At 36.0% G+C, this 16,926-nt stretch overlaps 1 protein-coding gene across 1 annotated transcript in view; it reads right to left on the bottom strand.

Annotated features, from left to right (window-relative positions):
- The window catches only part of TAF4B (TATA-box binding protein associated factor 4b), a 124,643-nt gene that overhangs the window by 56,948 nt on the left and 50,769 nt on the right, over positions 1-16,926 (bottom strand). Inside the window, 1 exon segment of the mRNA XM_027577153.2 lies at positions 4,058-4,227. Coding sequence (XP_027432954.2) covers positions 4,058-4,227 — 170 coding nt within the window.

Here is a 16,926-nt window from a genome sequence, read left to right as displayed (position 1 = left end):
TCAGTATTTACATAATAATTCCTCAGCTTAGTGAAACCAACCTGTATCAAGAGAGACCTAAATCTAAAGATATAGCCAATTGTGTAGTCTAATTTAAATGAGCTTTCAATAGTGCTACTGCATTTATTTTTAACAAACATTAACAGTTTGTTTTGCACTCTCATCTAAAACATACTCTTATATACTCATCAAATTATGAAATCAGTATAGCAAAAACAAGTTTTAATTAAAAGCCAACAAATCTTAAATACATTCTTTGACATTATTCCATAATAAATGCTAAACTTCAAAGTGTAAGCTATAGGGGACACCTGGGTGGCTCAGTCCGTTGAGCATCTGTCTTTGGCTCGGGTCATGATCCCAGGGTCCTGGGATCGAGTCCCACATCGGGCTCCTTGCTCAGCGGGAGCCTGCTTCTCCCTCTGCCTACTGCTTCCCCTGCTTGTGCTTTCTCTGTCTCTCTGACAAATAAATACATAAAATCTTTAAAAAAAAAAAAGTGTAAGTTATAGGATGTGAGGGCTATCTGGCTGTGACATCTGTCACACCACTGATCACCAGGGTGGATTCAGTTGATCTGGCTGCCAAGGCGCAGTCCCCTTCCTCTCTCACTGTTCCTTGTGCATCCCTCCCAAAGCTATGTGCTCCCTTGAAAAGAATGATCTTCCTAGATAGAGAAAGGCCACTCTTTGGTCAGGGGTATGCAAGTAGCTGCATTCCCCTATTAGAACCTTCAAAGAAGCTCTCAAGGTCCAAAATGCAGGCTACACTAAACCAGACAGGAAGAAGATATAAAATTATTTAGTTTCTCCTAAGCTAAAACTTCAAAATATAATTCATTACTGTCTAGCAAAACTGAATTCATCACCAATTTTAGATTCAAGCAGGGAAAAAAAACACTACAAAGTCAAATCTACTCTACTAAAATAGGTAGCATACATAAATAGTGAAGGCCTTCTACATAAGGACACAATTTCAAAACCATCCAATGATAAAATTACAACTAAACACAGGGAAGAGAAGAGGGGATGACCTGTTAGTTCATGCTTAAAGGAAAGAAAATGAACATTTAAAAATATGTAGTGTTTTGGGCGCCTGGGTGGCTCAGTTGGTTAAGCGACTGCCTTCGGCTCAGGTCATGATCCTGGAGGCCCGGGATTGAGTCCCACACCAGGCTCCTTGCTCAGCAGGGAGTCTGCTTCTCCCTCTGACCCTCTTCCCTCTCGTGTTCTCTATCTCTCATTCTCTCTCTCTCGAATAAATAAATAAAATCTTAAAAAAAAAGAATCTTTAAAAAAATTTGTAGTGTTTTGGACAGAAACTTTGAAAATAATTTCATATGTATTTATAAAATAGTTTATCCTATGTAGAAAAAAATCCATATTTTAAAAATATTAGAAATAAACAAGGGTAGGGACTTGCAAACAGTTCCAGGGTTTAGTGTCCAAATGTTCTAATATCATCACTACACTGATAATAAAACATGACAAAGTTACCAAGTTAAAATACTGTAAGAAAAATTCCCACCCTTTTTTTAGATTTTTTTTCTTTTTCTTTTTCTTTCTTTTTCTCTCTCTCTCTCACTCTCGCTCTCTCTTTCTTTCTTTCTTTCTTTGAGAGAGAGGGGAGAGGGAGTGGCAGAGGGAGAAGGAGGTCATGGAGCCCAACACGGGGCCTGATCCCATGACCCTGAGATCATGAACTGAGCCTAAATCAGGAGTCGGGTGCTTAACTGACTGCATCACCCAGGCGCCCCCCAAAATTCCCACTTTTAAATAAAACACTCTAAGTTGACATAACTGATGAAAAAAATCTGGTTGGTGCTTTTAAGCTTGTTACATGATTTTATAGAATGTCCGTGTAATTTAGTTTAGGTAATTAGGAAAAAAGGAAGAACACTGGCATGTTAACTCTCCTAACAATTTCTGTGATTAAGGAATAGTCCTGGTTCTGAGCTGTTCTGTAAAGATGGAATTTTACTATACATGGAAAACATTCCTAGAAATATATAACTACACTCTATAGTTTTATTGTTTTTTAAAAAGGTTAGGTATTTCAGAAGAAATTTTGTAATTTTCCATTATATTAAATGACAAGTTTGTGCTTAATTATTAAGAACTGAAAATACCAAATAGTTACTCCCAGAATTCTCCTTGAAAGCAGAGGTTGGCAAACTAAATTTGATCTCTTTTTGTATATAAAGTTATATATACAAGAATATATATAAAGTTATATATACAAGAATACAGCCTTGCCTCTTTGTTTATGTATTCTCTATGGCTGCCCTTGTAACAGAGTTGAGCAGTAGTGACACAAACCACATGACCCACAAAGTGGCAAATATTTACTATCTGGCCCTTTGCAGAAAAAAACTGCCCATCCCTGTCCTAAATGATCAAATTGTTCTTTCAATGCTAAAAACTTTCCTATCATATAATCAAAGTGTAAGTCAAGCTAGAAATAAAATTTGTCGGGTGAGGGGGTAGGAACTGATAAAGCTAAGTATCTACTTCTTCTCTATCAAAGCTCTAGATAATTACAGGGTTACATGGAGTCAATACCAGTAAGCTTCCCAAGCCATCACAGAAAAGAATCATGCTTGTTCCAAAATTAAGGAACTGGCTCCTGTACAGTACACAATACATATGCAAAAAGAGACTGAAAGACAGAGTAAGAAAAAGAGGGAAGGAAAAAGGAAAAAGGAAAAGGAGGGAGGAGGGTGGTGGGGGGAAAAGTCAAACAAAACACAAGCAAACATTTTACCATCAGCTCTTCTGAACTGTTATCCTTTTGAACTGCTTATAAATTCTAGTTTTTCATAATAAAACAAAGATAACAGAGGGGCTCCTGGGTGGCTCAGTCAGTTGAGTGTCCGACAACTGATTTTGGCTCAGGTCATGGTCTTGAGCCCCACTGCTGGACTCAGGGCAGAGTCTGCTTGAGATTCTCTCTCTCTCTCTGTCCCTCTCCCCACACACGCACATGCACTCTAAAATAAATCTTAAAAAAAAAAAGATAACAGATACCCAAGTTATGTTAGAAATGAAAAAAATGGTAATTTGTATAGTATATAGTAGGAGCTCAAACATTTCTTTATTATTTTGTGAACTAGATTTAAACTATGTAATAGTAATGTACTTTGTAGTCCTTAAAAATATTATGGGTGTAAATCAGAAATCAGAAACCTTCACATTTTTGTGTTAGGGCTTCAATATAAAATACAAAGATCCTTACTAAAGTATACTCAAAAGTCACTAGTATTAACCTCCCAAATTTGATATGGGTCATGAAGAAGGTACTCCAAGAAGTCCCAGGGTTAGGACACATGAAATGAGATAACTCACATGCAATAATCTCTCTCCAAACTGTCTTGCTTTTCAGTCAGTGTGGGGAGAAAGTAGTCTTTCATGTTTCTGCAAGTTTGGTATTAAACAACAAGAAAAAAGCTGTGTGGCTCCAGAACAAAACTGGAACATTCTCTTCCATTTCCTTCTACACACACTAGGCAGCCACCTATTAACTACTCAGTGGACCTGGGGAGAAACCTAGTATTTTAATTTAGTTCTTTTAGGGTAAAGACGAGTTTGAATTTCAGGGTTGAGAGAAGAAAAAAGGGACTTACTCTCCATTTCTATGTTTCACAATACTTGGAATTTTCTAGATTTCATAAACATGAACTTGTAACGTATGCATGCATTTGTATACATATGTGCCTAGTCCAACAAAGAAAGGAACAGGACAGGAAAAAAAAAAACCAGTACATCATATGTACAAATTCACGTAAAGTAAAAATATACACATATTTCTCCCACTAAGAAATAAAAGTAAAATATTAACTTCTATTATCTAAACCAGAAACCATAGGTTATGATTTAAGTTATGTTAATAGTTTTTAAAATGAAATACTTCTTTCTATAACACCCATGAAATCCTGATTATTTCCAGAGCCTTATTTAAGTCTGAGTTCCAGGGAAACCAATCCACACTGTCTCTTTTGATAACACTTTCCCTGGAACAGACAGTCCTCTTAGGTCAATAATCTTAAGTCTGCACTTACCAATGTCTAATATTCTCTTTTGCAGAGCTCCAATGAAAAGAAATGGTTCATCTTTACATGACTGAACAAGTGTGCCAACCAATTCAGAGTTTGTTGCTAAGATGCAGGCATTTTCTTCACTGAGGTTGACCCCTGCCATGGAAGTCACATCATTGATGTCATCTTCATCTCTGAGACGAAAAAAAGATAGCTTTTTGGTGGTGGTAGTGGTGGCTGGTGATGTGTATATGAATGATTTAAGAGAACAAAGAATTATAGATCTCTCCTTATAACTGAAGACATTATTTTAACTCAATTCATCCAAGCAAGAGAACTGAAGAATAGCTATCTTTCCCTGGAAGCCTTTAAAAATTAACTGGTGTGTCTAACCACTAGTGTACATTTAATATCAGAGAGATGAATCAGAAGCAACTCTGTCTTCTAGTGCCCATCTTTCCATCTTTCAGTTTAGTAAATGGATACACCAACAGGGACTTTGGGGCTTAAACTAAGTTATCCACAAATGCCCTGCAATGAGAGACAAAGTAACAAAAACAGACTTCTTTGTTTTCGTCCAAGATGATTAAAAGCCCGTCAGATTTCCCCAGTGCACTCTACTGTTCCACTGAGGATCAGGAGAAATCCGCTGATCCTGAAAGATCTATACCCACATAAAGACCCATAAGAAGAAGGTTTCTTGACTAGTTATTCTGAAACCAAATGGTTAAAACTAGTTTTGATTTTCTGCTTCAAACTTTTGGTGTGTTCCACCTGTACCAATTGAATTTATTAAACCACATCCTCAAGCAAATGGCTGCAAAGGGTCTACATATAAAATTACACACACATACACACACACACACACACACACACACACTGACATATATATATATATATATATATGAAACAAAACATGTTTGAGCTCCTTGCATTGCACCAGCAAAATTAAATAGTTGTTTTTGTCTAACAGGATTGCTACATGGCTACAGTGCTAAAATTAGTATATATGTTTAAGGATCGAGAAGAAAAAGAAAAAAGAAATACAAAAATTCCCTCACAGCATCCTTATCACCATATGTAATAACAAGCACATTACTGATCATAACTCACCTAACCAATGCATAACGTAATTTACACAAACACGATTACATAAAAAAAGATGTTGCTTCTCTTTATTGCATGGGCCAAATGGTATATCATGTGGTCTCACGTCAATAGATTTAAATTATGGAACTCCCTGTGGTAATGCATTTGTGCACAAGAAAGGGAAATAAATTATAATTGTCAAGCACTCAAGAAATGAAGTCCTCTGGTGTTCCACTTTAAAAAGCAACACATTAGGGGTTAAGGGGAAAGAGCCCATGTTCAAACATAAGAGATTAAAAAAAAAAAACTACATAAAAGAAAGAAAGAGCTAGACACAGCAGCTGAAAGTGAAGAGACAGAACAATGGTCTTATAATCTGAACAGCGGATTTAAAAGCCTAACGTTAAAAGGTGTGTCTTTACAAAGAGAAGAAAAATTTAAATTTAGTATCTCAAACCACTTAAATAAAACATGCAGTACAAAGAAAGTATACTGAAATGGTTGGACTCCACCTTATCAAATGTCACAAAGGTATTGTCAGAAGTATGGATGCTGAAAATGACTCTGAGAATCATTCTGCCACCTATGTAAATAAAGTATTTCCAGAAACATCTAAATATGTAAACATCTAAAGTGTAAGAATGGTAAAAACCATAAACCCAAAGATGGACCAAGACCCAAGTAAAAAAATAAAAGGTCTGAGTAAAAAATATTTTTAAAAATCCATGTCTCATGGGAACCTGGTGGGCTGAGTTGGTAGAGCATGTGACTCCTGATCTTGGGATCGTGAGTTGGAGCCCCATGTTGGGGGTAGAGATTACTTTAGAAAAACCAAACCAAAACAAAAACCCCACCACATATCAAGAGAATGAAAAGACAAGCCACAGAGTGGGAGAAAATATTTGCAAAAGACATCAGATAAAGGATTATTATCCAAAATATACAAAGAATTCTTAAAACTCAACAATAACAAACAAACCAATTAAAAAACTGGCCAAAGTCCTAATAAAAAAGATGTACAGATGGCAAATAAGCATATAAGGCATATGCTCCACATCCTTGTCATCAGAGAAATGCAAATTAAAATGAGATACCACTATACACCTAATAGAAAAGCCAAAATCCTAAACACTGAGAACATCAAATGCTGATGAGGATGTGGAGCAACAGGAACTCTCATTCACTGCTGGCAGCAATGCAAAATGGTACAGCCACTCTGGAAGACAATTTGGCAGTTTATTATAGAACTAAACATACTTTTACTGTACAACCCATCAATCACATTCCCTGGTATTTACTCAAAGGAGTTGAAAATTTATGTCCACACAAAAACTTATACATGGATGTTTAGAGCAGCTTCAGAGATAATTGACAAAACTTGGAAATAGCCACAATGTCCTTCAGTAGCTAAGTATATAAATAAACTGTGATACATCCAGACAATGGAGCATTAAGTACTAAAAAGAAATGAGATGTCACACCATGAAAAGACACAGACAGGAACTTAAATGCAAATTATTAAGTGAAAAAAGCCAATCTGAAAAGGCTACATACTGTATGATTCCAACTACATGACATTCTGGAAAAGGCAAACTTTTGCCTTTTGGAAGCAGAGCACAGAGAATTTTTACAGCACTGAAACTACTCAGATATGATACTACTCAATGTTGGATACACATCATTATAAATTTGGGTTTTTTTTTTTTTTAGATTTATTGATTTATTTGAGAAAGAGGAGAGAGGAAGCAGGGGGAGGGGTAGAGTGAGAGGGAGAGGGAAGCAGGTTCCCTGCTGAGTTTCCCTGCTAAGTGTGGAGCCCAATGCGGGGATCAATCTCATGACCCTGAGATCATGACCTGAGCTGAAACCAAGAGTTGGACGCTTAACTGACTAAGCCACCCAGGTACCCCTCACTATACATTTGTTAAAACCCATAAAATGTACTACACTGATAGCAAACTGTAAACTATGGGCTTTGAGGCTTAATGACTTGTCAGTGCAGTTTTGTCAACTGTAACAAATGGACCACTCTGGCAGGGGATGTTCATAATGACGGAAGCTATGCATGTGTGGGATTAAGGGGAATTCTCTGTATCTTCCAATCAATTTTGCTGTGAACCTAACCTGCTTTATTTTTTTAAAAAAGATTTTATTATTTATTTGAGAGAGAGAGAGAGAACATAAGTGGGGGGGGTGCAGAGGGAGAAGCAGACTCCCCGCTGAACAGGGAGCCCAATGAAGGGCTGGATCCCAGGACCCTAGGATCACAACCTGAGCCGAAAGCAGATGCTTAACCTACTGAGCCACCCAGGCACTCCGAACCTAACCTGCTTTAATAAACAAAACCTATCAAAAAAAAAAATTAAAAAAAGGTCAACTACACATCAATGAAGAGCTAGTTCACTACAAAACAGAAACCCGGTTACTTAACATCTTAAGGATTCCAATTTTTCCTTTAAAAACATGAGTAACTTAGGGACGCCTGGGTGGCTCAGTCATTAAGCGTCTGCCTTAGGCTCAGGTCATGATCCAGGGTCCTGGGATCGAGTCCCACATCAGGTTCCCTGCTCAGTGGGGAGCCTGCTTCTCCCTCTGCCTGTGCTCGTTTGTTCTCTCTCTGACAAATAAATACAATCTTTAAAAAAATTATAGAAAGAAATAAAAAATGAGTAACTTAGATCAGGTGCTTTTTAAAATCCCTCTCAGCCACTTAAAAGAATGAGGCAGTTCTCTTTGACCTGATACAGAACAACTGCCAAGATATACTGTGAAGTGGGGAAAAAAAATGAGGTAAAGAGACTGCCCCTTGGGAAACACACACACACACACACACACACACACACACACACGCATAATACATCTCTGGAAATATACATGAGGAATTCTCCTCTGGAGAGGGAAATAGGGAAGTGGAGATAAGATAGACTTATTTTATAACCACAGTATACTCTTTTCTACCTCTTGAATGTTGCACTATATACATGGATTACCAATCAAAATGATGAGTGATATTTAAAAATAGTAAATAAATATTTAGGAAAAGAAAACTGGAAATAGAAAATATGATGAAGTTTAGACATAAAACCCCAATATTCCCTTAAAAAGAAAATCAGAATTATTTAAGATACACAAAACATGGCCTTTACACACAGGCACACAACACTGAATGTTTACAATCTCAGATGTGTATCAGGTACACAAGCACTAGAAACTGCAAATTGCTTCCATAGGAGGGTTCCTGCATAACCCCTATTGAGATCTCACACACAGGCTGGAAAGACCAGTACCAAGCATACTTAGTACCAGTACTTAGCATAGTACTAGAATTGAACAGAATTCATCAATGAGGAGACAGTCCCAGGTTTCTAAGAATCTTCTTGCAGCCCCTCTCTGAAATATGCAAGGAACTAACTGCCCAATAAAACTGTTCTTGCCTGGCTTCCCTCCTCCTATTTGGCCCTAAGCTGAACACAGCTCCCTCTAGTACATCTGTCAGTTGCTATGGTTACAGAGGGCAGCAGGAATAGAGGAAGACCCCCACTGAGGGAAGAGGAAAAGGTGCCACAATAAACAGCACCCAAGCCATTTAAAACTTCCTCAAAGTAAGGAGGCAGACAAAAGGGGAAAAAAAAGTCAACACAATGTAGTAGCAGCATTACCAATAAGGCTAAGATAGGTCAGGAGACAGTATCAAAGTCGTTGATGTTGAAGCATAGTTGTGAGAAGAAAATGAGAGTCTAATGCAGTGTCTTTTGATGAATGTACTGTGCAAAATAATCAGTTTTGTTTTAAAAGATATACAAAAAGGAAATTTATTTTTATTATTTTTAAAGATTTTATTTGAGAGAGAGAGCACATAAGCAGGGGGAGCAGGAGAGGAAGAAGGAGGCTCACTACTAAGCAGGGAGCCTGATGCAGGACTCGATCCCAGGACCCCGGGATCATGACGTGAGCTGAAGGCAGACGGCAGACACTTTATCAACTGAGCTACCCAGGTGCCCACAAAAAGGAAATTTAATAGTGCCTTGGTAGAAACTTTCCAATTCAAGATTCTGTGAGATGTAATAAGTTACTGTGTAAAAATTAAAGAAGAATTAAGCAATTATCATTAATGTCTTACATTCTGGCTTCTAAAATCAATCTAATTCCTTAGCTTTTGATAAAGCTGTCCACTGCTTGTGCCTGATTTCTTAAATCTCTTTCACCGTCTTAAGATCTAAACAGCCCCAGACTGATGATTCTTCTAAAGTAGAGGGAATCATACTATTTTCCTGTTCAAAAACCTGTCATGTTCCCAAAAACTTAACTTGATATTCAAGGTTTTCCAGGTAATGACCTTAACTTAGCACTCTTCCCTCCCATTACTCACTATCACATAGTTCCTACTGATTCTGGCCTTGGTTCACGTCATTCCCCGCTTCCGGTTCTCATCTTCAAACTCCTACTTTTATTGTCTTTCAGTTGTCAAAGCTTTAGCTATATCCCAGTCCTATCTCAAACGCCTAGTTTAGAAATGCTGGTTTAATTTGTTTTTACACTTTTGTTTTTATGGGATTTTTTTTACTTTGTTTTTATATTTTTATTTATTTATTTTTTCTAAAGATTTATTCATTTGAGAGAGCGAGAATGAGAGAGAGAGAGAGTACATGAGAGGGGGGAGGGTTAGGGGGAGAAGCAGGTTCCCCGCTGAGCAGGGAGCCCGATGCAGGACTCGATCCCGGCACTCCAGGATCATGACCTGAGCCGAAGGCAGTCGCCTAACGAACTGAGCCACCCAGGCGCCCACTTTGTTTTTATATTTTTAAAGTATTTGTCCAATTGCTACAACTTTTCAATTTCTGAGAGCACGCTGTCTTCCATTTTAAACATCAGTGTGTTTCTCTTGAAAACCAGCTAGACTTATTTTATTGATTATATTCAATAAATATATTAAATATAATAAAGATTACATTATCTTCATTGCCTATTATTCCTAGCAGAAATGGTAATAGTTGAATTTCCCTCTGTTCAGAACATGTGCTATTCATTTGTTACAATGTACTGAGAAGCATAACAGTGGGTAAAACAGTGAGTCAAACTGCATGTAGTGCAACTCTGACTGCTAGTTATAATCTATGTGAAATAAAGCAAATTAATCTTTCCAGACCTGCATTGTTAGTAAAATGGAGGCAACAGCAGTCCTTACATATTAGACTGAAGATTAAAGGAAGTAATTCATACCATGAAAAAGTAATTAGTCTAATATAGAAAGAGTTCCTACAAATAACTAAGGAAAAAAACCCATGATCCAATGGAAAAATGGAGAAAGCACATGCATTTTCACTAAGAAAAAATTTAAAATGACTCAAATATAAGATGTTCTACTCTACTCATAAGAGAAATATAAGATATAATTTTTCACCTGTTAGACTGGTAAAAACTAAGTTCACCAGAACATGTCAAAATATGCTACCATAAACTTGCTGCTCAGTATAATTTGTAAATTTAACCTCCATGGAGAATCATTTGATATTATCTTACAATTTAAAATAAATAAGCTCAGGGTACCTGGGTGGCTCAGTTGGTTAAGTATCTGCCTTTGGATCAGGTCATGAGTTCATGATCCCAGGGTCGTGGGATGGAGCTCCACATCAGCTTCCCTGCTCAGTGGGGAGAGTCTGCTGCTCCCTATCCCTCTGTGCCTGCGCAACTCTCTCTCTCAAGTAAATAAATAAAATCTTAAAAATAAATAAATAAAAGCAAGACTTCTTTATAAATAAATAAATAAGCTCTTCTTTCTAGAAATTATGTGAAATGACAGCGACTGTGGCTTTGCTTTCCTAGTACAAAACACTGGAAATATCCTAAATATCCACCATTATATAACTGTGTTAAACATCTCAAATCACAATGATTATACACTGATACAGAACAATCTCCAAGATTTATTACTACTAAGTTGTAAAAAACAAAATGTAAAACATAATGTATTGCATACTACCATCTGTGTTGAGTAGATTACATCTAGAAAGACACACAAGAAATTGCTAACAGTGGTTGGCTCTAGAATGGAAACCTGGGTAGCAGAGAGAAAAAGAAGGGAGAACCTTATCTTTCCACTGTATATCTTTTCTTCCTTTCAAATATTGTACAAAATGTATATATTATTTCACTGAATAATTTGTTTAGAAAGCATAAACAAAAAATTTTATTTTAAGAAGATTAAGGTATTCCCGGGGCACCTGGGTGGCTCAGTCGTTAAGCTAAGCGTCTGCCTTCAGTTCAGGTCATGGTCCCAGGGTCCTGGGATCGAGCCCCGCGTCAGGCTCCCTGCTTGGCGGGAAGCCTGCTTCTCCCTCCCCTACTCCCCCTGCTTGTGTTCCCTCTCTTGCTGTGTCTCTCTCTGTCAAATAAATAAATAAAAATTTTTAATAAAAAAAGATTCTCTCTCTCCCTCTGCCTCTGCCCCTCCCTCTGCTCTCGCTCTCTCAAAATAAATAAAATCTTAAAAAAAAAAAAAAGAAGATTAAGGGCTTCCCTTAGATTATTAATCCCTGGTAAAATAACTTTGCCTTCAATACTCTTCTGGTAAACCCTTAGGTATAACCTCTCTACCACAGCCAGCACATAAACTCATGCAACACCCTGTTTATTCCTCCTTCCATGCCTTTGTGAAGTTATTTTTCTCATGGGAAACTCTCTTTTTCTTTCCTCTTTTGACTCAATGTAGCATAACATACTGCAGGATTTCCCAAACTTTAGTGATTTTAAGAACCACCTGGGACGCAAACAATGAATCATGGAACACTACATCAAAAATTAATGATGTAATGTATGATGATTAACATAATAAAAACAAAGTATAAAAAAAATTTATCTGCAGACCTGAAAAAAAATATAAATTAGATCTTATAAGTTTTACCTGACTTTGGTCATTATTATATTCCTAATTTACAGAATGAGGGTTAGTATATAGTAAGTGTTCAATAAATATTTGTTGGATAAATAAATATTGTTCTACTGCCTAAAAAAAAAAAAAAAAACCTGGGAGTATATTTAAAATACATGTCTCACAGACCTGCACAGTACCCACAATTTGCATTCAGTGGGTCTAGGCTGGAGACCACAAACCTGGAATTTTTTTTAAACAAACATACTTAGGTGATTGTGAGGCATACACTCTGTGGACCACACCTGGAAAAATACTAAGTTATAAAAATTAAGAGCACCAAATCTATAGTTAGAGATGAAGGTTTTAGCCCCTGCTCTGATAATTATTAAAAGGATTACCTTGAACAACTTTCTTCACATCTCTACTCATCAATTCCCTTATCTATGGAGGTAAAAACTATACTTGTTACATGATTTTGAATGACAACTGTATTAGAAACCAGAACTACATTAGAAATAAAAAATGAGTATTTAGGGGCACCTGGTTGGCTCAGTGTGTGACTGTTGATCTTGGGGTCGTGAGTTCAAACCCCATGTTGGGTGTAGAGATTACTTAAAAATAAAATCATTTTAATACAGTGGAATATTACTCAGCCATCAAATGAAATCTTACCATTGGCAATGATGTGGATGGAACTAGAGGGTATTATGCTAAGTGAAATAAGTCAATCAGAGAAAAACAATTATCGTATGATTTCACTTGAATTTAAGAAACCAAACAGAGGATCATAGGGGAAGGGAGGGAAAATAAAATAAGATGAAATCAGAGAAGGAGACAAACCATAAGAGACTCTTAACTACAGGAAACAAACTGAGGGTTGCTGAAGGGGAGGTGGGTGGGGTGATAGGGTAACTGGGTGATGGGCATTAAGGAGGGCAGGTGATGTAATGAGCCCTGGGTGTTATATACAACTGATGAATCACTGAACTCTACCTCTGAAACTAAGAATACACTATATGTCAATTAATTGAATTTAAATAAAATAAAATTTAAAATTAAAATCTCTTTAAAAATGAGTATTCATTAAAAATTAATAAAACCATTACCTATTAACATAAATAACATTTTAATGAAAACCAACAATACCAAAATTAAAAAATAATTAATCAAAAGGGTGGCATTGTTTTCTATTTTTCTAATCTCTTTAAAATCCATTGATCCTCTGCACTTGAATGGATCTTCTACTGATGCATGATTTTGTAACATTAACTGAGTTACACAGATCTTCCAAATTTAAGCTCATTACATATAATCCAAAATCACATGTTAATATCTGCACCAATCTAATCAGAAAATCTAAGTATTGGGAAGATGTTAAGTTCATGGCAGTGGATACAAGTTTTCCAAATTTTTAATTTTTGCTTGAAAAGCTCAAACCTTATCACTGGCAAAAAATGATGTCAAGTTGTCTTCCCTGAAGTGACAAGCTCACTTTTTTCATTTTTACAAAACTGTCAAATTCCCAAGTCTAAACAATCAGTTTGTTTTTCAGTTGTTCTTTGTTCTTCCAAGTAAAAATGGTTCTCCATGAAAAAAGTGGTTAGTTGAGCTCACAATTGAAACATAAGCAGAGTGCCGAGGTGGTTCAGTCGGTTAAAAGTCCAACTCTTGATTTAGACCCATCAGGTGATGATGGGGGAGGTTTGGCGGATCAAGCCTCCCCACCCCCTGCGCCAGGGAGTCTGCTTCTCTCCCTCTATCTCTGTCCATTCCCCCATGTGCGCGCGCGCGCACTCTCTCTCTCTCTCTCAAAATAAATAAATAAATAAATAAATAAATAAATAAATAAATAAATAAATAAATAAAATCTTAAAAAAAAAAAAGAAATATAAGCACAAGCACTTCTCCTTGAAACAACCATGAGACTCCGGCATGCAGCAGAAGAGCTTTCTGCAAACTTCCCACTTTGTCACACAGAATATTAAAAAGGTGTATACTTAAGGGTAGAGACTTAATAAAAATAATAATGTTTGTTTCCTCATTGAAAACATTAAAAAAAACACCAACAACCCTGGCTTCTTTTCTTTTCTTTTACTGGGAGTGTCTGAGGGTAAAGAATAAATGGCTACTAGCACAGTTTGGTGCCCCTGCCTTGATTAATGCTAAGGTGCCAGCAGTTTTCCACTGTGGCTTTTGAACCGGAAATCAAATAATATACTGAAAAAGGCAAATAACAACATTAACATCATCATCATTATTAAAATTGATTTAATCTCACAGACTCCCTGAAAAAGTCTCAGTTTCAAGACTATTTTCTGTAGATCGTATTTTGGGACCTGCTAGCCTGTATGAACATCAGAAATACTATGAGGGTTTTTACAGATTTCTGCCAAGGTTCAGTCTCCAGAGATTTCATTCTGGATGAGCCCCCAAATAAAAAATTTCAATAAGTTCCCTGGGTAGTTTTCAAATTGTTGATCTACACTATATTAGGAATTATTTACTTATAAATTGTTTTGAAAGTATCTACCACCCTCTTCCTATATTTATATATTTTCCATTGAATTATTAATACTGTTAAGAAATTTTTATTATAAATGATACTCTACTATTATCAGTCTCTTGGCTTTGATCCTTCTTGAAATGCCCATGACATATAAATGAGATATGCTCTATCTCCTGCCCATGTAACAACAACCCTCTACCTCTAATATCTAATATCCTTTCTTTCCAATTCATTCTGCATCTAAGTACAAACATAATTTTTTCCTAAACAGCATTTTACTATGACAAAATCTGGCTACAAATTCTGAAAGACTTCACAATCTCATCTCCCAAGTTTCATTTATATAATTTCCCTGTGAAGAATGTTTAAGAACTTAATTTCTATCAAATTTCTAGTATAAGGCAACTCCTCCAAGAGGACGGTTTTGTTGAATTTTTACCCTAGATTTAGAGCTAATCCAGGCATAGCTTACACTGATGGTTCTTCTTCTCTGTCTCCTTTATCTTTCCAAGATGAGAGGGGTTTTTGTTTGTTTGTTTGTTTGTTTTGTCAGTAGAGGCTGTTTTTATGTCTAAGTCCCTGCTCTGGAAAGATTAAACATATATATTATGTCATATATTATATAACAATATATATTATTGATACACTTGTACATATAGGGAAAAGCAGACTCTTTAATAAGTACATGATGAAACAATTACATATGAAGCAAGGTGAACACATGTTTAATCAACACTAGAGAATCTGATTCCTACAGTATAAAATAAAGGACAGTGAAGTTAATGGAGTAATACTGTCTATGACAATAGCGTGTAACCTTGTCCTATGTTATTCTCTAAGAGTGTGTTTATTTTTTTATTTCATTTTAAAGATTTTATTTGAGAGAGAGCGTGTGCACAAGTGCACGTGAGCAGGGGGAGGGGCAGAGGGAGAAGCAGACTCCCCGCTGAGCAGGGAGCCTGATGGAGGGCTTGATCCCAGGACCGTGGGATCATGACCTGACCCAAAGACAGACGCTTAACCAACTAAGCCACCCAGGAGCCCCTAACAGTGTATTTTAAAGAAAAATTTTAAAAATATCACACTAAACCCTAGCTGTTAAAATACTGTCACTAACAGAAGTAATATATATGTATTATCCATCTATATTTTATTTTTCTCTAAAATACAAAAACTCTTTTTAAAAAAACCTTAATCTTTAAGCATTATCATAGCTTCAAAAAATCCACAATTCCATATTATCATTAAATAGCCAGTCAGTTTAAATGAGGTTAACTACACAAACATGCAAAGTACGGTAATATTTGTCACTTCTGATTCTGAAATATGAAGAATAAAACATGAATCTCTGGCACCCTCTGGTGTTTAAGTACTATATAGCTTCCCTTATTCATCCCAGGTGTATTGACAAACCAAATAGAAAATATAATTCCCTTAGTCGAAAAAGTAATGAAAAAAAATTTTTAGTTAAACAAGTAGTTTTGAAAAAATAGGCAAATAACACTCTATGTTATTAAACCTCATCCAGTTAAGTCAAGACAAGATCTAATGGCATACACTATTACCTCCTCTTACTTAACAAGGGTCTATTTTAAGGTTCATTTTAACAACTGAAGTGACATTGATATTAAGTATCCAAAAAAACCCAAACTTAGGGAGATCACTTTTAAACTAAAATAAGAAGGACCAGGACAAATGAAAACTGGAGGACAGAGAGTCCAGGGAATATTACATCTAAAAACTGTACAGTGACAACATGAGTATGTATGTGTCTGAAGAATAAAAAGAAAGTGAACAAGGAGGCTGGGTCCCTTACACCATGGAATGTTATACCTGCAATGATTCAGTTTTCCTGAATGTGAGAGAATCTTCTGTCCTGCATATGCCACTGTTTTTTTGGGTTTTTTGTTTGCTTGTTTGTTTTTTAGTATATCTACTATCTATAATCTTACTGAATTCTAACAAATGTAACTATGGTTCAAGATGGTTCACATCATAAAAAAGTCAATTCTCCCCCAAATTAACCTAATCATATTAACCTCAAGACAAAATTTTCATAGAACTGCTCTGCTCATTCTAAAATTCAAGTTTAGTAGAAAAATAACAAAGGTAAAGTGGAGATACCTTTGATAAAAAAGGAATAAAGAGGATTTGCTCTGTCAGATACAAAAATAAATAATGAAGGTATCATAATTGAAAGTACAAAAATATTAACACAGAAATAAAAACAGCACTAAAATTCTAGAAATGTACCCTTGTATAAACAATAATTTACTATAAGATAAATAACATCTCAAATCAGAAAAGTAAGGATAATGAATTCTTCATAACTATTGTTGAGACCAGCATTTCCAACTGGGAAAAAGCTAATTTCTGCTACAGTCATTTACAAAAATAAAATAAAGAATGTTGAAGATGTAAAGGTGT

Source organism: Zalophus californianus, chromosome 14 (genome assembly GCF_009762305.2).
Source record: "Zalophus californianus isolate mZalCal1 chromosome 14, mZalCal1.pri.v2, whole genome shotgun sequence".
In the NCBI taxonomy this organism is placed as follows: domain Eukaryota; kingdom Metazoa; phylum Chordata; class Mammalia; order Carnivora; family Otariidae; genus Zalophus; species Zalophus californianus.
The sequence above is the reverse complement of the archived record's forward strand: the minus strand, read 5'-3'. Positions and strand labels throughout refer to the sequence as shown.